At 45.0% G+C, this 24,004-nt stretch overlaps 1 protein-coding gene across 1 annotated transcript in view; it reads left to right on the top strand.

Annotated features, from left to right (window-relative positions):
- The window catches only part of LOC142657901 (complement factor H-like), a 55,341-nt gene that overhangs the window by 25,629 nt on the left and 5,708 nt on the right, over positions 1 to 24,004 (top strand). Inside the window, exons 7-11 of the mRNA XM_075833424.1 lie at positions 1,429 to 1,620; positions 7,496 to 7,687; positions 9,482 to 9,673; positions 11,468 to 11,659; positions 19,439 to 19,618. Coding sequence (XP_075689539.1) covers positions 1,429 to 1,620; positions 7,496 to 7,687; positions 9,482 to 9,673; positions 11,468 to 11,659; positions 19,439 to 19,618 — 948 coding nt within the window. The remainder of the gene's footprint in view (positions 1 to 1,428; positions 1,621 to 7,495; positions 7,688 to 9,481; positions 9,674 to 11,467; positions 11,660 to 19,438; positions 19,619 to 24,004) is intronic.

Below are 24,004 nucleotides of genomic sequence, written 5' to 3'. Positions count from 1 at the left end.
ATAGTGTAGGATCAAGGAGGGCATACAGTCATGTAAAATAGTAAGGACACCACATGTAAAGATTTTATTTTTGAACACATGGACATATTAATATTTGTCTTAATTCAAACCGTATTTAAAGATAAAGGTGATATAATTGCACAAAGGACTCTAAGGTTGGATTCACATGACCGAGTGCAAACTCAGACGTTAATAAAGGCCATTTTTCAAGTCCAAGTTGCACCCGTCCGAGACCTGTTTTCACGTATCCCGCATAGACTTCAAGCTATCGAGGGATCCGTGAAAACGGAAGAAAATAGGACAGGTCCTATTTTTCAACCGACCCTTCACACGGTCCATTAAAACAACGGCCGTGTGAGTGGCCCTATTGAAAAACATGCGTCCGTTGATTTAACGGCCGTTACACAGACGTATACAAAGTTTGTGTGAAAAAGTCCTAAAGGCACATTTACACGGGCCAATTATCGAGCAAACAAGCGTTCATTTGTTACACCTAAGGGGGTACATGCCACTCTATGGCTGGGTTCCGACGGGTCGGATACGCTGTGTAAAAATCACTTGCCTGCCCCTGTCACTTTCACCTCAAGAACATCTCCAGAATCCACCATTTTGTTACTGTGGAAACAGTCAAAACACTCATTGTCGCTCTTATTTACTATCATGTTGACTACAGTAATGGCACATTTACACGGACCAATTATCGGGCAAATGATCGTTCCTGGAATAATTGCCATGTGTAAACACGGCAGCGATCAGCAGATAAACAAGCAAAAGCTCAATCATCTGCTGATCGTATCATTTTAAAAAAGTCAAATATTATCGTTGTCGGAAGCACATCTCCGTATTTAAACAGAGAGACGAGCTGCCGACATGATAATAATGGATTGGGACGAGTGATCGGAGTAACGAGTGCTCATCCCCATACTAGCTCCTTGTGAAAGTAGCAAACATGCGCTGATCAAGAAGCTGTCTCGTTGATTGGCACTCGTGTACACGGCCCAGGACGGGCCGTGTAAGGGGACCTTTACTCATTACTCATCGGTCTTTCCCACACTAAACTCTCCCCTTTCCAATCTATTCTGAATGAGGAAACGGCTCATCTTTCGGACTTACCTCTACACCGATGCCTGTACCCTGTGTCAGTCACTTCACCGGTGGTCCATTAACTGTAGAATACAATTTACACTTATTACTCTCACCCACAAAGCTCTCCACTGTGCTGCACGTCCTTACATCTCCTCCCTCATCTCTGTCTACCACCGTACAGAGGTCAGATCAAGTAGAAATAGCAATTTTCTGACAACTACAGCAATGCAAAATAAAAAGCAAAATGCAAAACCGACTTCCTAATAGAGAGTGCCTGCTTACAGACTAAGTTGCCTCAATTGCATGTCAGTTGTTATATTGTTTTTATGTATTTTGCTACAGGGTTATGCACTTTACAGGAAAGTGACATGAGGAAAAACAATATACGACTAAATGATGATCGAGTACTACATATTGAAGACAATGCAGATGTTCAGTTTGAATGTGTTTCTGGATATAATATATCTGATCCAGCAAAGCTAAGAATACAATGTAACAGCGGTATTCTGACATATCCCACCTGCGACAAGAGAGGTAAGAACAAATAATTTTACCTTTGCTGAATGACTTGCACTGGTCATAGTATACGGAAATGGAAACTCAACATTGATTAATGGAAGAGTTGATTTTCATTACTATAGAAGGTGTCACAATGTGGTTTGGGTCTATATGCATCTCACTAATCTTGTTTGTGTGGATCCTTTAAAATTCGAATCCCATGTCTCCCAAGTGTCCTGGTCTGGACTCCTGGCACCGTCCACATCTGTCTTTATGGAAACAGTCAAACAGTACCCTTTTGACTGTCAGATTTCTCCAGAATGATTAAGTAGGACAGCAGAGATTGGTACAGGAAGATTTGGTTACATGCAAGAATCTGCTTGCTGGCTGCATAAATATAAATGACTGAAGTGGAATAGTGTAGGACTAAGGAGAGCATACAGTCATGTAAAATAGTAAGGACATTACATGTAAAGATTTTATTTTTGAACACATGGACATATTAATATTTGTCTTCATTCAAATCGAATTTAAAGATAAAGGTGATGTAATTGCAGAAAGGACTCTAAGGCTGAATTCACACGACCGAGTGCAAACTCAGATGTTAACAAAGGCCATTTTTCATGTCTGTGTTGCACCCGTGTGAGACCTGTTTTCATGGATCCCTTATAGACTTCAGTTTATCGAGGGATCCATAAAAACGGAAGAAAATAGGACATGTCCTATTTTTCAATGGACCCCTTCACACGGTCCGTTAAAACAGCGGCCGTGTGAGTGGTCCCATTGAAATCCATGCGTCCGTGTCACGGCCGTTGTTTTAACGGCTGTTACACAGACATAAACACAGTTCGCGCGTGTGAAAAAGCCCTAAAGGCACTTCTACATGAGCCAATTATCTTGTAAACGAGCGCTCACTTGCTACACCAAGTGGGTACATGCCACTCTACAGCTGGGTTCCCACATGTCGGATACGCTGCATAAAAATCACTTGCCTGCCCCTGTCACCTTCACCTCAAGAATATCTCCAGAATCCACCATTTTGTTACTGTAGAAACAGCCAAAACTCTCATTGTCGCTCTTATTCACTATCGTCTTGACTACTGTAAAGTCCCTACTACATGTACCACTTATCGGGCAAACGATCATTCATAGAATAAACAGGGCAGCGATCAGCAGATGAACAGGCAAACGCTCGTTCATCTGCTGGTCGTATCGTTATAAAAAAGTCAAATATTATCGTTGTCGGAAGCGCATCTCCCCACTGCCGACATGATAATTGTAATGACGGGGTAGGGAAACGGACAAGTGAGCCCTAATCTACCCACCACTCTGTCCCTGCCTACTTGCAACGACCCGCCCTAGGCGACGGGGTACAACTTGGCGGCGGTCCCTATGCTCAGTAAGTGCACGAGACAAACAGACAAGGGAACACAAAGCAAAGGGAAAGGGGCAGTTGCCCACGGGAACACCGTGAGCAACAAGAATGGTGGACGAGCCGAGTCAAAACCAGGAGTGCACGAGGTACCAAACGCAGAGCAGGAGAGTAGTCAGCAAGCCAGGGTCAGTATGGAGCAGGATCAAATAGTCAGAAGCTGTAGCTGGGCCAGGAAACCACACGAGAAGAATCACAAGCAAAGGAGGAACAGGAAAGGCAGGTATAAATAGACAGAGGGCGGGAGCTAGCTCCGTCTGGCCAGGCTGCGATAGGCTCTCCCACTCCTAAGCCTGCCATCCTGAGTGGTGGAAGATTGAGTCAGTCTCAGAGACACATACTCAGGTGGGGACTGATTAGCTATGGGAGTATCCACAGAAGTTGTGCCTGGCAGATCCTTTACAGTACCCCCCCTTTTATGAATGGCCACCGGACCCTTTCTAAGTGGACCTGGTTTATTGGGGAAACGAAGGTGGAACTTCCTGACTAAAACCCCAGCGTGAACATCCCGGGCGGGTACCCAAGTCCTCTCTTCAGGCACGTATCCTCTCCAATGGACCAGGTACTGGAGGGAGCCTTGGACCATCCTGCTGTCCACAATCTTGGCCACCTCTAATTCCACCCCCTCAGGGGTGAGAATGGGAACAGGAGGCTTCCTCGAGGGAGCCAAGGACGGGGAGCAGCGTTTAAGGAGGGAGGCATGAAACACGTCGTGTATTCGAAAAGATGGGGGCAACTCCAGTCGGAAGGAGACAGGATTGAGGACTTCAATGACCTTATACGGCCCAATAAACCGGGGAGCAAACTTCTTGGACGGGACCTTTAGGCGCAAGTTCCTAGACGATAACCACACCAGATCCCCGACCATAAACAAGGGGTTAGCAGAACGTCTTCTATCAGCCTGAGTTTTTTGTACGCTCTGGGACGCCTCTAGGTTCTTTTGAACCTTGGCACAGACTGTGCACAGTTCCCGATGAACGACCTCTACCTCGGGATTGTTGGAACTACCAGGTGAAACGGAGGTGAACCGTGGATTAAACCCAAAATTACAGAAAAAGGGGGAGACCCCTGACGAGTTACTGACCCGGTTATTAAGGGAAAATTCGGCGAGGGGAATGAATGAGACCCAATCATATTGACAGTCAGAGATGAAACACCTTAAATATTGTTCTAGAGATTGATTAGTCCTCTCCGTTTGGCCATTAGTTTCAGGATGGAAGGCAGAGGAGAAGGACAGATCAATCTCCAACTTTTTACAGAAGGCTCTCCAAAACAATGAAACAAATTGTACCCCTCTGTCCGAAACAATATTGACAGGGACCCCATGGAGACGCAGGATGTGTTTGACAAACAAGGTAGCTAACGTCTTGGCGTTGGGTAGTTTCTTGAGGGGCACAAAGTGGCACATCTTACTGAAGCGGTCTACTACCACCCACACCACCGACTTGCCTTGAGATGGAGGCAAATCGGTGATAAAATCCATGGAGATATGGGTCCAAGGTCTCTGGGGAATGGGCAAAGAATGTAGTAAGCCCGCTGGTCGGGACCTGGGAGTTTTGGACCTAGCACAAACCTCACAAGCGACGACGTAGGCCTTAACGTCTTTAGGCAACCCAGGCCACCAATAGTTTCTGGCAATGAGGTGTTTGGTACCCAGGATGCCTGGATGACCAAGAAGTTAGCAATAAATCTCCTGTAATAATTAGCGAACCCCAAAAAACACTGTAACGCCTTCAGGGAGGCAGGTTGGACCCATTCCGCCACAGCCTGGACCTTGGCAGGGTCCATGCGGAATTCATGAGGAGTGAGGATTTGACCCAAAAATGGTATCTCCTGTACCCCAAACACACATTTTTCGGTTTTCGCAAACAGTTTGTTTTCCCGAAGGACCTGGAGCACCTTCCTGACATGCTCAATGTGGGAGGACCAGTCCTTGGAAAACATCAGCGAAGTCCTGAACAAACTCAGGTAGAGTATTCACCTCCTCAGGGGGAGAAATAGAATTAACAGAAAAACATGACGTCAAGCATTCATTACCCCATTTGGTAAGCTCCCCAGTATTCCAGTCAAGCGTGGGATTATGCAACTGCAACCAGGGAAGGCCTAAAACCAAATCGGAAGATAATCCCTGCATCAACAGTACAGAGCACTGCTCCAAATGCATGGAGCCTGCAAGGAGTTTGAAAACAGGGGTATGCTGTGTAAAATAACCATTAGCAAGAGGAGTGGAGTCGATACCCACTACCGGGACATGTTTAGGCAAATCAATCAAAGGCATAGCTAGAGACATAGCAAATTCCACAGACATGATATTAGCAGAAGACCCTGAATCCACGAAGGCACTGCCAGTAGCAGACCTACCACCAAAAGAGACCTGAAAGGGAAGCAACATTTTATTACGTTTCATATTTACGGGAAATACCTGTGCGCCCAAGTGACCTCCCCGATGATCACTTAGGCGCGGAAGTTTTCCGGCTGCTTATTCTTACGCCTAGGACAGGTGTTCACTTGATGCTTGTCATCCCCACAATAGAAGCAGAGACCATTCTTCCTGCGGAACTCTCTACGTTGTCGGGGGGACACGTAGGCCCCGAGTTGCATAGGTACCTCCGAGTCTTCCGTGGAAGAGCGAAGCAACGAGACCTCGGGAGGCATCATGGGGGAGTCAGAGGGAAAAACACAAAAACGTTCAAGCTGTCGTTCCCTGAGACGTCGGTCAAGTCGTACCGCTAAAGCCATAACCTGGTCTAGGGAGTCAGAAGAGGGATAGCTAACTAGCAGGTCTTTCAGGGCGTTCGACAGACCCAACCTAAACTGGCACCTTAAGGCAGGGTCATTCCACCGAGAAGCTACGCACCACTTCCTAAAGTCAGAACAATACTCCTCAACAGGTCTCTTACCCTGACGTAAGGTCACCAGCTGACTCTCGGCAAAGGCAGTCCTGTCAGTCTCGTCATAAATGAGTCCGAGAGCAGAAAAGAAACGATCAACGGAGGAAAGTTCAGGGGCGTCAGGTGCCAAGGAGAAGGCCCACTCTTGGGGCCCTTCCTGGAGCCGGGACATAATTATACCCACCCGCTGGCTCTCAGAACCTGAGGAATGAGGCTTTAAGTGGAAGTAGAGCCTACAACTCTCCCGAAAGGAGAGAAAAGTCCTCCGGTCCCCTGAGAACCGGTCAGGCAACTTGAGGTGGGGTTCAAGAGGTGAGGTGAGGGGCACTACCATGGTAGCGTCAGGCTGGTTGACCCTCTGAGCCAGGGCCTGGACCTGTAGGGAGAGACCCTGCATTTGCTGGGTCAGAGTCTCAAGGGGGTCCATAGTAGTGTCAGGGAGCAGGGTAGACTAGGTATATGGGCTTGTGATTATGTAATGACGGGGGTAGGGAAACGGACAAGTGAGCCCTAATCTACCCGCCACTCTGTCCCTGCCTACTTGCAACGACCCGCCCTAGGCGACGGGGTACAACTTGGCGGCGGTCCCTACGCTCAGTAAGTGCACGAGACAAACAGACAAGGGAACACAAAGCAAAGGGAAAGGGGCAGTTGCCCACGGGAACACCGTGAGCAACAAGAATGGTGGACGAGCCGAGTCAAAACCAGGAGTGCACGAGGTACCAAACGCAGAGCAGGAGAGTAGTCAGCAAGCCAGGGTCAGTATGGAGCAGGATCAAATAGTCAGAAGCTGTAGCTGGGCCAGGAAACCACACGAGAAGAATCACAAGCAAAGGAGGAACAGGAAAGGCAGGAATTAATAGACAGGGGGCGGGAGCTAGCTCCGTCTGGCCAGGCTGCGATAGGCTCTCCCACTCCTAAGCCTGCCATCCTGAGTGGTGGAAGATGGAGTCAGTCTCAGAGACAGAGACTCAGGTGGGGACTGATTACCTATGGGAGTATCCACAGAAGTTGTGCCTGGCAGATCCTTTACAATAATAATGTATGGGGACCAGCGATCGGAGCAATGAGCGCTTGTCCCCATACTAGCTCCTTGTGAAAGGAGCAAACGTACACCGACTAACGAGCTGTCTCGTTGATTGGCACTCGTGTACACGGCCCAGGACAGGCCGTGTAAGAGGACCTTTTCTCATTACTAATCGGTCTTTCCCACACTAAACTCTCCCCTTTCCAATCTATTCTGAATGCAGCAAAGGCTCATCTTTCGGACTTACCTCTACACCGATGCCTGTACCCTGTGTCAGTCACTTCACCGGTTGTCCATTAACTGTAGAATACAATTTACACTTATTAGTCTCACCCACAAAGCTCTCCACTGTGCTGCACTTCCTTACATCTCCTCCCTCATCTCTGTCTACCACCCTACAGAGGTCAGATCAAGTAGAAATAGCAATTTTCTGACAACTACAGCAATGCAAAATAAAAACAAAATGCAAAACCGACTTCCTAATAGACAGTGCCTGCTTACAGACTAAGTTGCCTGAGTTGCATGTCAGTTCTTATATTATTTTTATGTATTTTGCTACAGGGTTATGCACTTTACAGGAAAGTGACATGAGAAAAAACAATATACGACAAAATGATGGTCGAGTACTACATATTGAAGACAATGCAGATGTTCAGTTTGAATGTTTTTCTGGATATAAAATATCTGATCCAGCAAAGCTAAGAATACAATGTAACAGCGGTATTCTGACATATCCCACCTGCGACAAGAGAGGTAAGAACAAATAATTTTACCTTTGCTGAATGACTTGCACTGGTCATAGTATACGGAAATGGAAACTCACCATTGATTAATGGAAGATAGTTGATTTTCATTACTATAGAAGGTGTCACAATGTGGTTTGGGTCTATATGCATCTCACTAATCTTGTTTGTGTGGTTCCTTTAAAATTCGAATCCCATGTCTCCCAAGTGTCCTGGTCTGGACTCCTGGCACCGTCCACATCTGTCTTTATGGAAACAGTCAAACATAGTACCCTTTTGACTGTGAGATTTCTCCAGAATGATTAAGTAGGACAGCAGAGATTGGTACAGGAAGATTTGGTTACATGCAAGAATCTGCTTGCTGGCTGCATAAATATAAATGACTGAAGTGGAATAGTGTAGGACTAAGGAGAGCATACAGTCATGTAAAATAGTAAGGACACCACATGTAAAGATTTTATTTTTGAACACATGGACATATTAATATTTGTCTTAATTCAAACCGAATTTAAAGATAAAGGTGATGTAATTGCAGAAAGGACTCTAAGGCTGAATTCACATGACCGAGTGCAAACTCAGATGTTAATAAAGGCCATTTTTCATGTCTGTGTTGCACCCGTGCGAGACCTGTTTTTATGGATCCCTTATAGACTACAGTTTATCGAGGGATCCATAAAAACGGATGAAAATAGGACATGTCCTATTTTTCAAAGGACCCCTTCACACGGTCCGTTAAAACAGCGGCCGTGTGAGTGGTCCTATTGAAATACATGCGTCCGTGTCACGGCCGTTGTTTTAACGGCCGTTACACAGACATAAACAAAGTCCGTGCGTGTGAAAAAGCCCTAAAGGCACTTCTACATGAGCCAATTATCTTGTAAACGAGCGTTCACTTGTTACACCAAGTGGGTACATGCCACTCTACAGCTGGGTTCCCACATGTCGGATACGCTGCATAAAAATCACTTGCCTGCCCCTGTCACCTTCACCTCAAGAATATCTCCAGAATCCACCATTTTGTTACTATAGAAACAGCCAAAACTCTCATTGTCGCTCTTATTCACTATCGTCTTGACTACTGTAAAGTCCCTACTACATGTACCACTTATCGGGAAAACGATCATTCATAGAATAAACAGGGCAGCGATCAGCAGATGAACGGGCAAACGCTCGTTCATTTGCTGGTCGTATCGTTATAAAAAAGTCAAATATTATCGTTGTCGGAAGCGCATCTCCCCACTGCCGACATGATAATAATGTATGGGGACCAGCGATCGGAGCAATGAGCGCTTGTCCCCATACTAGCTCCTTGTGAAAGGAGCAAACGTACACCGACTAACGAGCTGTCTCGTTGATTGGCACTCATGTACACGGCCCAGGACAGGCCGTATAAGAGGACCTTTTCTCATTACTCATCGGTCTTTCCCACACTAAACTCTCCCCTTTCCAATCTTTTCTGAATGCAGCAAAGGCTCATCTTTCGGACTTACCTCTACACCGATGTCTGTACCCTGTGTCAGTCACTTCACCGGTGGTCCATTAACTTTAGAATCCAATTTACACTTATTAGCCTCACCCACAAAGCTCTCCACAGTGCTGCACCTCCTTTCCTCTCCTCCCTCATCTCTGTCCACCACCCTACAGAGGTCAGATCAAGTAGAAATAGCAATTTTCTGACAACTACAGCAATGCAAAATAAAAACAAAATGCAAAACCGACTTCCTAATAGACAGTGCCTGCTTACAGACTAAGTTGCCTGAGTTGCATGTCAGTTCTTATATTGTTTTTATGTATTTTGCTTCAGGGTTATGCACTTTACAGGAAAGTGACATGAGAAAAAACAATATACGACTAAATGATGGTCGAGTACTACATATTGAAGACAATGCAGATGTTCAGTTTGAATGTGTTTCTGGATATAAAATATCTGATCCAGCAAAGCTAAGAATACAATGTAACAGCGGTATTCTGACATATCCCACCTGCAACAAAATAGGTAAGAACAAATAATTTTACCTTTGCTGAATGACTTGCACTAGTCATAGTATACAGAAATGGAAACTCACCATTGATTAATGGAAGATAGTTGATTTTCATTACTATAGAAGGTGTCACAATGTGGTTTGGGTCTATATGCATCTCACTAATCTTGTTTGTGTGGTTCCTTTAAAATTCGAATCCCATGTCTCCCAAGTGTCCGGGTCTGGACTCCTGGCACCGTCCACATCTGTCTTTATGGAAACAGTCAAACATAGTACCCTTTTGACTGTCAGATTTCTCCAGAATGATTAAGTAGGACAGCAGAGATTGGTACAGGAAGATTTGGTTACATGCAAGAATCTGCTTGCTGGCTGCATAAATATAAATGACTGAAGTGGAATAGTGTAGGATCAAGGAGGGCATACAGTCATGTAAAATAGTAAGGACACCACATGTAAAGATTTTATTTTTGAACACATGGACATATTAATATTTGTCTTAATTCAAACCGAATTTAAAGATAAAGGTGATGTAATTGCAGAAAGGACTCTAAGGCTGAATTCACACGACCGAGTGCAAACTCAGATGTTAATAAAGGCCATTTTTCATGTCTGTGTTGCACCCGTGCGAGACCTGTTTTCAAGGATCCCTTATAGATTTCAGTTTATCGAGGGATCCATAAAACGGAAGAAAATAGGACAGGTCCTATTTTTCAATGGACCCCTTCACACGGTCCGTTAAAACAGCGGCCGTGTGAGTGGTCCCATTGAAATACATGCGTCCGTGTCACGGCCGTTGTTTTAACGGCCGTTACACAGACATAAACAAAGTCCGTGCGTGTGAAAAAGCCCTAAAGGCACTTCTACATGAGCCAATTATCTTGTAAACGAGCGTTCACTTGTTACACCAAGTGGGTACATGCCACTCTACAGCTGGGTTCCCAAATGTCGGATACGCTGCATAAAAATCACTTGCCTGCCCCTGTCACCTTCACCTCAAGAATATCTCCAGAATCCACAATTTTGTTACTGTAGAAACAGCCAAAACTCTCATTGTCGCTCTTATTCACTATCGTCTTGACTACTGTAAAGTCCCTACTACATGTACCACTTATCGGGCAAACGATCATTCAAAGAATAAACAGGGCAGCGATCAGCAGATGAACGGGCAAACGCTCGTTCATTTGCTGGTCGTATCGTTATAAAAAAGTCAAATATTATCGTTGTTGAAAGCGCATCTCCCCACTGCCGACATGATAATAATGTATGGGGACCAGCGATCGGAGCAATGAGCGCTTGTCCCCATACTAGCTCCTTGTGAAAGGAGCAAACGTACACCGACTAACGAGCTGTCTCGTTGATTGGCACTCGTGTACACGGCCCAGGACAGGCCGTGTAAGAGGACCTTTTCTCATTACTAATCGGTCTTTCCCACACTAAACTCTCCCCTTTCCAATCTATTCTGAATGCAGCAAAGGCTCATCTTTCGGACTTACCTCTACACCGATGTCTGTACCCTGTGTCAGTCACTTCACCGGTTGTCCATTAACTGTAGAATACAATTTACACTTATTACTCTCACCCACAAAGCTCTCCACAGTGCTGCACTTCCTTACATCTCCTCCCTCATCTCTGTCTACCACCCTACAGAGGTCAGATCAAGTAAAACTAGCAATTTTCTGACAACTACAGCAATGCAAAATAAAAAGCAAAATGCAAAACCGACTTCCTAATAGACAGTGCCTGCTTACAGACTAAGTTGCCTGAATTGCATGTCAGTTCTTATATTGTTTTTATGTATTTTGCTTCAGGGTTATGCACTTTACAGGAAAGTGACATGAGAAAAAACAATATACGACAAAATGATGATCGTGTACTACATATTGAAGACAATGCAGATGTTCAGTTTGAATGTGTTTCTGGATATAAAATATCTGATCCAGCAAAGCTAAGAATACAATGTAACAGCGGTATTTTGACATATCCCACCTGCGACAAGATAGGTAACAACAAATAATTTTACCTTTGCTGAATGACTTGCACTGGTCATAGTATACCGAAATGGAAACTCACCATTGATTAATGGAAGATAGTTGATTTTCATTACTATAGAAGGTGTCACAGTGTGGTTTGGGTCTATATGCATCTCACTAATCTTGTTTGTGTGGTTCCATTAACACTCGAATTCCATGTCTCCCAAGTGTCCTGGTCTGGACTCCTGGCGCCGTCCACATCTGTCTTTATGGAAACAGTCAAACATAGTACCCTTTTGACTGTCAGATTTCTCCAGATTGATTAAAGAGGCTCTGTCACCAGATTTTGCAACCCCTATCTCCTATTGCAGCAGATCGGCGCTGCAATGTAGATAAGAGTAACGTTTTTATATTTATGCAAATGAGGCTTTCTAAAGTACAACTGGGCGTGTTTAAAGTAAAAGTACAACTGGGCGTGTATTATGTGCGTACATCTGGGCGTTTTTACTTCTTTTACTAGCAGGGCGTTGTGAATGGGAGTGTATGATGCTGACGAATCAGCATCATCCACTTCTCTTCGTTACCACCCAGCTTCTGGCAGTACACAGACACAGCGTGTTCTCGAGAGATCACGCTGTGACGTCACTCACTTCCTGCCCCAGGTCCTGCATCGTGTTGGACGAGCGAGGACACATCGCCACCAGAGGCTACATTTTATTATGCAGCAGCATCGGCGTTTGCAGGTAAGTCGATGTAGCTACTTACCTGCAAACGCTGATGCTGCTGCAGAATCAACTGTAGCCTTTGGTGCCGATGTGTCCTCGCTCGTCTGACACGATGCAGGACCTGGGGAAGTGACGTCACAGCGTGATCTCTCGAGAACACGCTGTGTCTGTGCACTGCCAGAAGCTGGGCGTTGTGAAGAGAAGTGGATGATACTTCTAGTCACAACACCCAGCTAGTAAAAGAAGTAAAAACGCCCTGATGTACGCACATAATACACGCCCAGTTGTACTTTTACTTTAAACACGCCCAGTTGTACTTTAGAAAGCCTAATTTGCATAAATATAAAAATGGTCATAACTTGGCCAAACATGCTCGTTTTAAAAAAAAACAAAACGTTACTCTTATCTACATTGCAGCGCCGATCTGCTGCAATAGGAGATAGGGGTTGCCAAATCTGGCGAGAGAGCCTCTTTAAGTAGGACAGCAGAGCTTGGCACAGGAAGATTTGGTTACATGCAAGAATCTGCTTGCTGGCTGCATAAATATAAATTACTGAAGTGGAATAGTGTAGGACTAAGGAGAGTATACAGTTATGTAAAATAGTAAGGACACCACATGTAAAGATTTTATTTTTTAACACATGGACATATTAATATTTTTCTTAATTCAAAGCATATGAACACTCTTTTGCAATCATTACCCTGTGTAAACAGGGCAATGACCAGTCGATGAACGAACAAACGCTCGTTTATCGGCTGATTGTATCCTTTATGCTGCACAAAATATTGTCGTCACAGCACATCTCTGTGTAAAGACATGATGAAAATGTAGTAACGATCGCTTGTCCCAATATATTGCCGATCATAGCTCCTTGTGAAAAGAGCAAACCAGTGCTGATCAACGAGCTGTCTCGGTGATCCGCGCTCGTTTATATGGCCTGTGTCGGTTTTTATAAGAGGACCTTAACAAACTGACTTTGAGATCATTTATTAAACAAAGGATGCACAAATACAGAGTTGTCCTTCCTTAACTTATCTCTAAACCCGACATATACAGAGATGTGTGGCGCAAGATGTTAAAAAAAACATGTAAAATACTTGTATACTTACAGCGGATGTCCCCGACACATATCAACCGTCAGCCATCGTCACACATAGACTTATCCATTAAAAAACGTATATGTTTAACATATACATTTTTTTACTGGATGGCATGAGATTGTATTGAATTGGTATCATGACAAATTGTCTAACTCAACCCAATTTGAAAAAGGTTAAGTATAGAAAAATTAGATTGCACTCCTGGTTGAGATATATTCAGGTGCTGTGAGGGTTCGGGTTTGGGTAACCCACAATATTCATCAAGAAGATAACTCAAGCACTCAAGCGTATAGATAAGTAAGATTCGTTTATTATTTTGTTTTCAGTTTTATCTTCACTGAAGTAAATCTTCACAAGATTTCAGTAATTTTTTTACAGGCGATTTTTATTTGATGTTTCGGCCGAACCAGGCCTTTATCATAATCTCTTAAACTGTATAGAATCGTGGAGCTGGGTATTGAGGCATCTGCCAGACGCTCTGCATGTTTGTCTGCTTCCGTGTTGTGCGTCCCTTGGACTTATAACAGGAAGTGGGAGTACACTGAATTACACGGTGTACTGCGCATGCACCCACGGCGTTACGTGATTGTGTGCAGTGGCGTAACTACCGCCGTAGCAGCCGTAGCAACTGCTACGGGGCCCGCGGTATGAGGGGGCCGGTGTCGCCTGCCGGCACAGGCCCCCCACCATGGCCGCAGGCTCCGCTAGCAGCCGCTATGGCTGCTACAGCGGGACGCCACTGAACACTACGGCAGAGCAGGGAGGTATCTCCCCGCTCTGCCATTAAACAAAAGACATGTATCCCCTCTCCACAGTGATCGCTGGCAGCAATAAGGAGAACAGGGGACTGAAGTTCTCCATCACAAACCTCGGACTTCCGGGGTCTGTGTCGGCAGCTCCGTAGAAATGAATGGAGCGCCGGTCACGCTTGTGCGCATGCGTGACCAGCGCTCCTTTCATTTCTACAGAGCTGCCGACACAGACGCCGGAAGTCAGAGGTTAGTCATGGAGAACTTCAGGGGACTTTCAGTCCCCCGTTCTCCCTATCGCTGCCAGCGATCACACATGTATCCCCTATCCTGTGGATAGGGGATGCATGTTATTTGTAGGACACACTATAGGTCGCATTTTTTTTTGGGGGGGGGCACTGTATGGCGTTTCCTGCAGGGGGAGCTGTATGGCGTTCCCTGCAGGGGGCGCTGTATGGCGTTCCCTGCAGGGGGGGCGCTGTATGGCGTTCCCTACAGGGGGGGGCGCTGTATGGCGTTCCCTGCAGGGGGGGCGCTGTATGGCGTTCACTGCAGGGGGGCGGCACTGTATGGCGTTCCCTGCATGGGGGGGGCGCTGTATGGCGTTCCCTGCAGGGGGGGCACTGTATGGCGTTCCCTGCAGCGGGGGCGCTGTATGGCGTTCCCTGCAGGGGGCGCTGTATGGCGTTCCCTGCAGGGGGTGCGCTGTATGGCGTTCCCTGCAGGGGGAGGTGCTGTATGGCGTTCCCTGCAGGGGGGGGCGCTGTATGGCATTCCCTGCAGGGGGGCGCTGTATGGCGTTCCCTACAAGGGGGCGCTGTATGGCGTTTCATACAGGGAGGGGGCTGTATGGCATTCCCTACAGGGTGGGGCTGTATGGCGTTCCCTATAGGGGGGGCTGTATGACGTTCTCTACAGGGGGGACTGTATGGCGTTCTCTACAGTGGGGGCTGTATGGCGTTAGCGCCATACAGCCCCCTCTGTAGAGAACGCCATACAGTCCCCCTGTAGATAACACCATACAGTCCCCCTGTAGATAACGCCATACAGTCCCCCTGTAGATAACGCCACACAGCCCCCCTGTAGATAACGCCATACAGTCCCCCCTGTAGATAACGCCACACAGTCCCCCCTGTAGATAACGCCACACAGTCCCCCCTGTAGATAACGCCATATAGCCCCCTCTGTAGATAACGCCATACAGTCCCCCCTGTAGATAACGCCACACAGTCCCCCCTGTAGATAATGCCACACAGTCCCCCCTGTAGATAATGCCACACAGTCCCCCCTGTAGATAACGCCACACAGTCCCCCCTGTAGATAACGCCATACAGCCCCCTCTGTAGATAACGCCATACAGTCCCCCTCTGTAGATAACGCCATACAGTCCCCCCTGTAGATAACGCCATACAGTCCCCCTCCTTAGATGACGCCATACATTCCCCCCTGTAGATAACGCCATACAGTCTACAGGGGGGGCTGTATGGCGTTATCTACAGGGGGGCTGTATGGTGTTATCTACAGGGGGACTGTATGGCGTTATCTACAGAGGGGGCGGTATGGCGTTATCTACAGGGGGGACTGTGTGGCGTTATCTACAGGGGGGACTGTGTGGCGTTATCTACAGGGGGGCTGAAAAAAGGCCCTATCTACAAGGGGGGAGTTGTGTGACACCCAGGGGAGGGGGGGCCCCAGTCAAATGTTTGCTATGGGGCCCAGTCTTTCCTAGTTACGCCCCTGATTGTGTGGTGTGGGTAGTTGAAACGCACGCTAGCGGTTACCATAGAGCTGTGGAACGCATAATAGGATAAAACTACACATCCATTTCTGTCCAGGTTACTTACATCTAAATGCTCAGTTGTCTTGCCGACATCCCGATCCTATTATGTGTTCCACAGCACTATGGTAACCACTAGCGTGCGTTTCAACTACCCACACCACACAATCACGTAACGCCGTGGGCGCATGCGCAGTACACCGCATAATTTAGTGTACTCCCACTTCCTGTTATAAGTCCAAGGGACGCACAACACGGAAGCAGACACACATGCAGAGCGTCTGGCAGATGCCTCAATACCCAGCTCCACAATTCTATAGAGTTTAAGCGATTATGATAAAGGCCTGGTTCGGCCGAAACGTCAAATAAAAATCGCCTGTAAAAGAAATTACTGAAATCTTGTGAAGATTTACTTCAGTGAAGATAAAACTGAAAACAAAATAATAAACGAATCTTAGTTATCTATACGCTTGAGTGCTTGGGTTATCTTCTTGATGAAAAAGGTTAGGGGTAGAAACATCTGTATGCCATTTACTTCTGTGTGGGTCTCTAACACATTTTCTATATTTCGCCGTGAGAGACTTTTTTTCCCCACTCCTTCAAGAATTTTTTTTTTAGCTGTGTTTATTTGAGAAGTTTCTTGCATGAAATGCTCATTTTAAATTCTCCCAGAGCATTAGATTTAGGCTTTGACTAAGCAATTCAAGCATTGTCTAGTACAAGTAATTCAATGTGGATTATATGATGCGGAGCTGACCAGGCCCTGATGTAATAAATCAGCCTCAAACTATAGCATTTCCATCAACCTACTTTACAATTGTAGTTCGTCTAGTGAAATGCTTTCTTTGGCTTTCACCAAACATGTCTTCTGGTAATGTAAGTAAAGATCTCTATTTCTCTTGTCTGCCTAGAGCACATTGAGGGAGATTTATCAAAAGAAGTGCCAAGGAAAAGTGACGTTGTTACCTATAGCAACCAATCAAATTTCATCTTTCATTCTTCATAGACCCTTTGGAAAATAAAAGCTGATTGATAAATCTCCTCCATTGTTCCAGAAGTCCTAGCCTTTGCCTAATCTGGCCCTGATGTTCTTTCTGGACAGTAAAGTTTTCCTCCATGCACACTTTCCATGTAGATCTAATTTGTGCAGCTTTCTAATGCACTTTAACAGGAATAGGGGCAAGAGCTACTTGTAGGTTCCGTGAGACATTTTCCTGCATCTTGCTTTCTGCACTTGAGCTGATCTTGCTGGGACGGCCAGGAATAGGCAAGCAGACAGTAGTGGCGAAAGCTAACAGTAGGTGCTGTTAGGAAAACACCTGTTCCCTTAAGGTCGCTGTGACAACTTGCCTAGCCTCTGGGCAGTCCCTCTTTTACCTTGAGCCTATCTCTCTTCTCTGTCCTTCTGCCAATCAGCTGTGAGGTTGTATTTATACCTGTCTTCCTCCACCTGCCTGTGCTTGTGAATTTCCCTGTTTTTTGGTGTCTGATCAAGCTTACTACATTCCCTGCACTCCTGACTTCTGGACCTTTTGGAAACTGACCTCGGTTTGTCTCTCGTTAACCGCTTGTTTGTTGATTTTGGATTACATGCTCCCAGTCTGTTTTGACCATTGCTATTCCTGATAACTGCTTACCTTCTGATTTGGACGTTCTGTTATACCATTGGCTGTCTGGTTTCCTGCTCAGGTTAGTCTGCATTGCACCTCCAATCCAACGGTGAACTCTGCTAAGACAACCTGGGTCCTAAGCAGCAAAGTCCATTCCTGGTTGGACGCGATGTCTATTTACCTTCAAGACACCTCAGTAATGTTAATGTGGGTGTATGTGACTGCACATAGTGAACAATAAAGGATCACTATGTGCAGAGTAAATGAATGGAGAGAAGTGTATGACGCTGATTGGCCAGCGTCATACACTTCTCTCCACAACGCCCACTTGGTCAAAAGTAAAAACACGCCCAGTTGGGCATTAAGAAAGTCATTAGCATAAAGCTAAAATCGCTCATAACTTGGTGAAAATAGATAATTTTTCTAAATAAAAAACACTGCTGTTACCTACATTACAGCACCGATTACATTATGTAGAAGATAGGCCACTTATAATGTGCTGACAGCCTCTTTAAGTCATTTAACCCAAACAGTCATCCCAACTTAAGACTTTATTACATATGGCCCATTTATTGCCAACTAAATCATCCATTTTCATCCAGTATTATACTGGAGTGCAATATTATAATGGGACAAAAATATCATAAAATATATAGAGGATAAACAATACATTCCTACAAAAAGAGCAAGGTACAGCCGCAAAAGTTACATGCTGTGTAAGCTAAAGTCTGAATTTATTTGGTTTAGCATTACAAATACAGACAGGGGTATAAACATATAAGGAAACATGCTGATTTTGTTACAAGTTGTTATATCTCTTATATACAGTAGTAACCCCAGTGGACTATGATTGTAGAAATGATGTCTGCTTTAGCACAAAACTTCTGGATCTACTCACACAAATTTGCTAATATATAGGATCTAAAGAGTTTATATACTGTATGTTCTCTTCCTATGTTATATTCTGTATATCCTGGTCATAGTGTTTCTGGCATGTTCAAGATAAGAAAAAATAAAGTCATATGCAGACCTCATCTTTATATGTATTTTTTGTGAATTTAGGGTTTCTGGACCAGCAGCGCCCAGGTGGTAGAAAACATATAACAGATGCGCATAGCTAAGACTTTGGACTTGCAAGAAAATAGTTTAACAATATTTACATTGATCAAGAATTTGTATAATTGCCAAAGTTTTATGACCAAAATCATTTATAATATATATTCATAGGATATGACATAATGTCTGATAGGTAGGGTTCCAAGAGTTCTGGTAAGCCTTGCGACACAAGGGGGCCAGCAGTGGGTGCAAATAAGTACAAAAGCCAGAAAGAGCTGGCTGCTCATGTGGTTTTGGAAACAGCTGAGAAAGTGCTTGGGACGCTTTCTCCCAAAAAATAGAGGTCCCAGATCTCTCAAAGGACTTGCACCGATCAGACATTTATGGCACATGCTGTGGATATCCCATAAATGACTTTAATCAGAATACCCCTTTAAAGCTTTATTCACAATTAATGTTTTTACAGTAGTTTTGCCAGTGATGCTTTACGGCACAGACTATATTTGTTATGTAAGTAAATGAAGATATATGAATTTCCATTCACACATTGCATAACTGACCACAGTGATTATCAGGCATTTATACACCATATTGTATTTTTGTTGTTTTTTTGTTGTTTTTCTTCTTAAAAAGAAGTATGCTCCACTGCATATAAAAGTATAGTTCTAGGTAGTTTATACAACAGAAATGACTATTGCTTTTGAGAACCTGTCCTGAGCGTTTCATATGGAAGAGGTATACTTGCATGTTTTCTGAAATCGAAGTAGTAGAATTGTTTCAATTTCTTTCAGTTAACACAATCTGTAGCAGGCCTCCGCATATACCACATGGAGAAATAACAACCCCTATGAGAGACTCTTACCATTCAGGTTCATCGGTGAAATACAAATGTCCACATTTGTACAGACATCAAGGTCATCAAGTGATTAAATGTCAAGGTGGAATGTGGGGTCAACCACCCGTTTGTCTTGGTACGTGCATATGGTAACTCTTTCTTTATTTTTAGTGCTTATGGTAAGAAGCATTAGCAAATAATTTATTTTTAATATTATTTGATATTGTCAGAAACTAAGAAATATCATTGTGCAATTAACAATTTCTTTGTTTACCCTTTCTATTTACTATTCAAAGCAATGGGAATTTTTAATGTAACGGGGAAAATATGTTAAGGATACTTTCATAGTTTATCTGTTTAAAGAGATCCTCCTATAAAAGCAGGAACATTTTGTGTAACTCACTCTTAAAGTTATACTTAATGGGTTCTTGTCATTCTAAAGATCCATGGTGGTTTCATATAAGTGGCTCCTTCACCATGGCTGCCTATTTAGGTCCTGAGCTGTGGTTGCAAACACTCGCAGAGTTATTTCTTGTACAGGGACCCAGGTGGCCACTGCTTGTAACATATACAAGAAGCCATGTGAATGCTCGTATGAAAACCCCCTGGATCTCTAAAAGGGTGGGGACCATTTAAGTATAACTTTGAGGGTGGGGTGAGCGCCTTCCCTTGGGACAAAAGCAGCATTTTCAGCTTTTTTCAGGTGGGTCACTTTAAATACTGATTTAGGTAATACTGTATATAAGATACATGTAAGCTATAAAAGGTGCACTGCTGGTAAGAAAGTATTTAAAGCAAATTAGGGATCTGAACAGATTTTTTTTTCAGACATAGGGGAAGCTCTGTTAATACTAATTCACATTGCAAGCAGTGCTCAAGTACCCCCAACATCCATGCAGAATACAACTGAATAATCAATCGAGTGCATGCCCTGTTGATGAATCTGGCTTATTTTGAGAACTGATAGTTTGGACAAAAAAGTTGTTTCTCTATCCTTTTCTGACAAGAAATGAGGATAAGAATTTAATAAACAAGTCGTGATAGGCCCAACTCTGAAGCCTTGATCACTTTTCATTCATTCATATTTTGAAACAAAGTGGCAAATGTGTCTCATAAATATAGTGCTTAGTCTGAAGATTATATTTGTCAATGTATTTAGGGCAGACAACTGATATAAATACATTAATAAATCTACTTCAAACAGCTCCAAATCCCCTGTTTCCCTTTGCACGGTACATGATTAATCTCTAGCTGTCTGAGGTCACCACTAGGCGGAGCTCGTGCATATGGATTTATACAGCTTCTAAAGAACACAATGGAAGCTGTTAAAATTCCTATGCAGTAAGCTCTCTCTAGAGGCACCTGCAGGAAAATGTTGTAATTCTTTGTCAGAAAGGGGATGAGGAAACAGGTTCTCTGGTGTGATGAATCATATTCCACAATTTTGCAGTCTAAATCTGGGTTTGTCAGTTGCAAGAAAACGCTACCTATCAGAACGCATAGTACATACTGTAATTTGGTGGAGAAAGGATACTGGTCTGGGGCTTGGGCAGGTCTCTTTCCAGGGTCAGGGTCTTACAAAGGACTGCTAATTAACAATCATGTCTGAGTAGCCACAGCCTCTGACCCAGTGGCGTAACTACCGCCGTAGCAGCAGTAGCGGCTGCTACGGGGCCCGCGGCATGAGGGGGCCCGTGTGGCCCGCCGGCACGGGCCCCCACCATGGCCGGAGGCTCCGCTAGCAGCCGCTATGGCTGCTACAGCGGGACGCCACTGAACACTACGGCAGAGCAGGGAGGTATCTCCCCGCTCTGCCATTAACTGGTTCCCGACCGCTGGCTGAATTTTTACGGCCAGCGGTCAGGGTCCTTAAAACCCGAGCCATAGACTTTCTACGGCTCGGGTTTTAACTTGCTGCCCGCGCGATCGGGCAGCTGAATGTCGGGTCTCCGGCAGTCAGTGACTGCCGGGGACCCTGAGGAGAGGATAGAAGCAGCTTTCGCTGCTTCTGTCTTCTCCGATCACTTGTACACAGCGTTCAATGAACGCTGTGTATAGGAATAGAGACAGCAGCAGCGGCGCTGTCTCTATTCCTCCCGGTGATCATATGACTGGTCACATGATCGCCGAGTGCCGTTAGTGGCAGGCTGCTGCTGGGTCTAACTAGACCCAGCACAGCCCAGTTAGTGACAATCGTCACTATGAGAGGGCTGATTTCCCCTGTAACTGGGGCTGCTGTGCAGCTCCAATTACAGTGGAAAGACATGGTGTGAAAGAAAGAAAAAAAATATATAAAGTTCCCCAAAGGTCTTCTTTGACCTTTGAGGGACAGACCATAGTAATAAAAAAATAATAAAGTAAAGTGCAAAAAAAATGTAAATAATAAATACACATAAAATACCCACCCCAAAAAAAAACGTTCCCCCCCCCCGCCAATCATTGTTGTAATGCTAGCGCTGACCCAATTACCCTAATATAGACATGTAATATATAAAAATTTACGGTAGACAATGGCGATCACAAATAAAAGGTCTATTTTAGGGTAAAACTATGTTATTACCAAAAAAAAAATTGCTGAAATGTAAAAAAGCTTATTTTTTTACTATTATTTTCAAAGTTTATGAATAAAAATTCTAAAATAGCAAAAAAGGTGTGTATAAAAACGATAAAAAATGAAACCTGCATTGTCTACGGAAAAGACGTCGCAAAAATCACGTCATTAGCCCAACAAATAAAAAAGTTATAGCCATTTAACTAACATGTGCTAAAAATGGCTAAACGGTGTCTGGTCCTGAAGGCGCAAAATAGAACAAAATACATGTATCCCCTCTCCACAGGATCTCCACAGGACAGGGGATACCTGTGTGATCGCTGGCAGTGATAAGGAGAACGGGGGACTGAAAGTCCCCTGAAGTTCTCCATCACAAACCTCGGACTTCCGGGGTCTGTGTCGGCAGCTCCGTAGAAATGAATGGAGCGGCGGTCGTGCTTGTGCGCTTGTGTGACCAGCGCTCCTTTCATTTTTATTGAGCTGCGCAGACGCCGGAAGTCAGAGGTTTGTGATGGAGAAGTTCAGGGGACTTTCAGTCCCCCGTTCTCCCTATCGCTGCCAGCGATCACACATGTATCCCCTATCCTGTGGAGATCCTGTGGATAGGGGATACATGTATCTTGTACGGCACACTGTAGGTCGCATTTTTTTGGGAGGGGGGACGCTGTATGGCGTTCCCTACAGGGGGGAACGTTGTATGGCGTTCCCTACAGGGGGGGGGGTGACTGTATGGCATTCCCTACAGGGGGGGAGCTGTATGGCGTTCCCTACAGGGGGGGGCTGTATGGCGTTCTCTACAGGGGGGGGCTGTATGGCGTTCCCTACAGGGGGAGCTGTATGGTGTTCTCTACAGGGGGGGCTGTATGGTGTTCTCTACAGGGGGGGGCTGTATGGTGTTCTCTGCAGGGGGGCTGTATGGCGTTATCTGCAGGGGGCTGTATGGCGCTATCTACAGAGGGGGGGGCTGTATGGCGTTATCTACATGGGGGGCTGTAAAAAAGGCACTATCTACAAGGGGGGGGGGTTGTGTGACACCCAGGGGAGGGGGGGCCCCAGTCAAAAGTTTGCTATGGGGCCCAGTCTTTCCTAGTTACGCCCCTGCTCTGACCTCCTACTATATAAACTTTGGCACTGCGCTTTCTCCTTGCCAGATTATTACAGGGGTGTTCCCATCAGAGACATTTATGACATATCCACAGGATATGTCATAAATGTCAGATAGATGTGGGTCCCACCTCTGGGACCCGCACCTATCTCTAGAACGGTTCCCCCTAAACCCCATTTTACTGCTCTGTGTTGTAGTTGGATCGTGTAATTTAAGACCATGAATTACAGAAACAGCGTAGCTTGGTAAGCTACGCTGTTTTTGTAGGTCCCATAGAATGGTAGTTACAAAAACATCGTAGCTCGCATGCTGCGCTGCTCTCATAATTGCCATTCACTACTATGGGAGTTACGGAAACGGCGTAGCTCACCGAGCTACGCTGCTTCAATAATTCATGGTTGATAATCTCACGCTTCAGCTACAACAAAGGGCAGTAGAATGGGGTTTAGGGGGCCCCGTTCTAGAGATAGGGGCAGGTCCCAGAGGTGGGACCCGTATCTATCTGACATTTATGACATATCCTGCGGGTATGTCATAAATGTCTCCGATGGGAAAAACCCCTTTAAGCTTGCTGTCTTTACGCTAGTTCATTACTGTTTCTCTGCCTTATACTACAAACTGTTGCTGTTTATCTGTTTACCGAACTTGAAATTATTCTGATCAAGTCTTTGCCTTATTTTACAAACTGTTGCAGTTTATCTGTGTACCAAACCTAGAATGTTACTTGACTACTCTTTCCTAAAGGGTCATAGTGACATGTCAGAAGTTTTGACTGGTGGGGGTCCGAGCACTGAGACCCCCACCGATCTCCTGTGAGCGCTTAGCCGCTTCGTTTCTGTTCTGCTTTTTCCGGTAAGCCGATGTAG

This window comes from Rhinoderma darwinii, chromosome 7, assembly GCF_050947455.1.
Source record: "Rhinoderma darwinii isolate aRhiDar2 chromosome 7, aRhiDar2.hap1, whole genome shotgun sequence".
Classification (NCBI taxonomy): domain Eukaryota; kingdom Metazoa; phylum Chordata; class Amphibia; order Anura; family Rhinodermatidae; genus Rhinoderma; species Rhinoderma darwinii.
The sequence above is the reverse complement of the archived record's forward strand: the minus strand, read 5'-3'. Positions and strand labels throughout refer to the sequence as shown.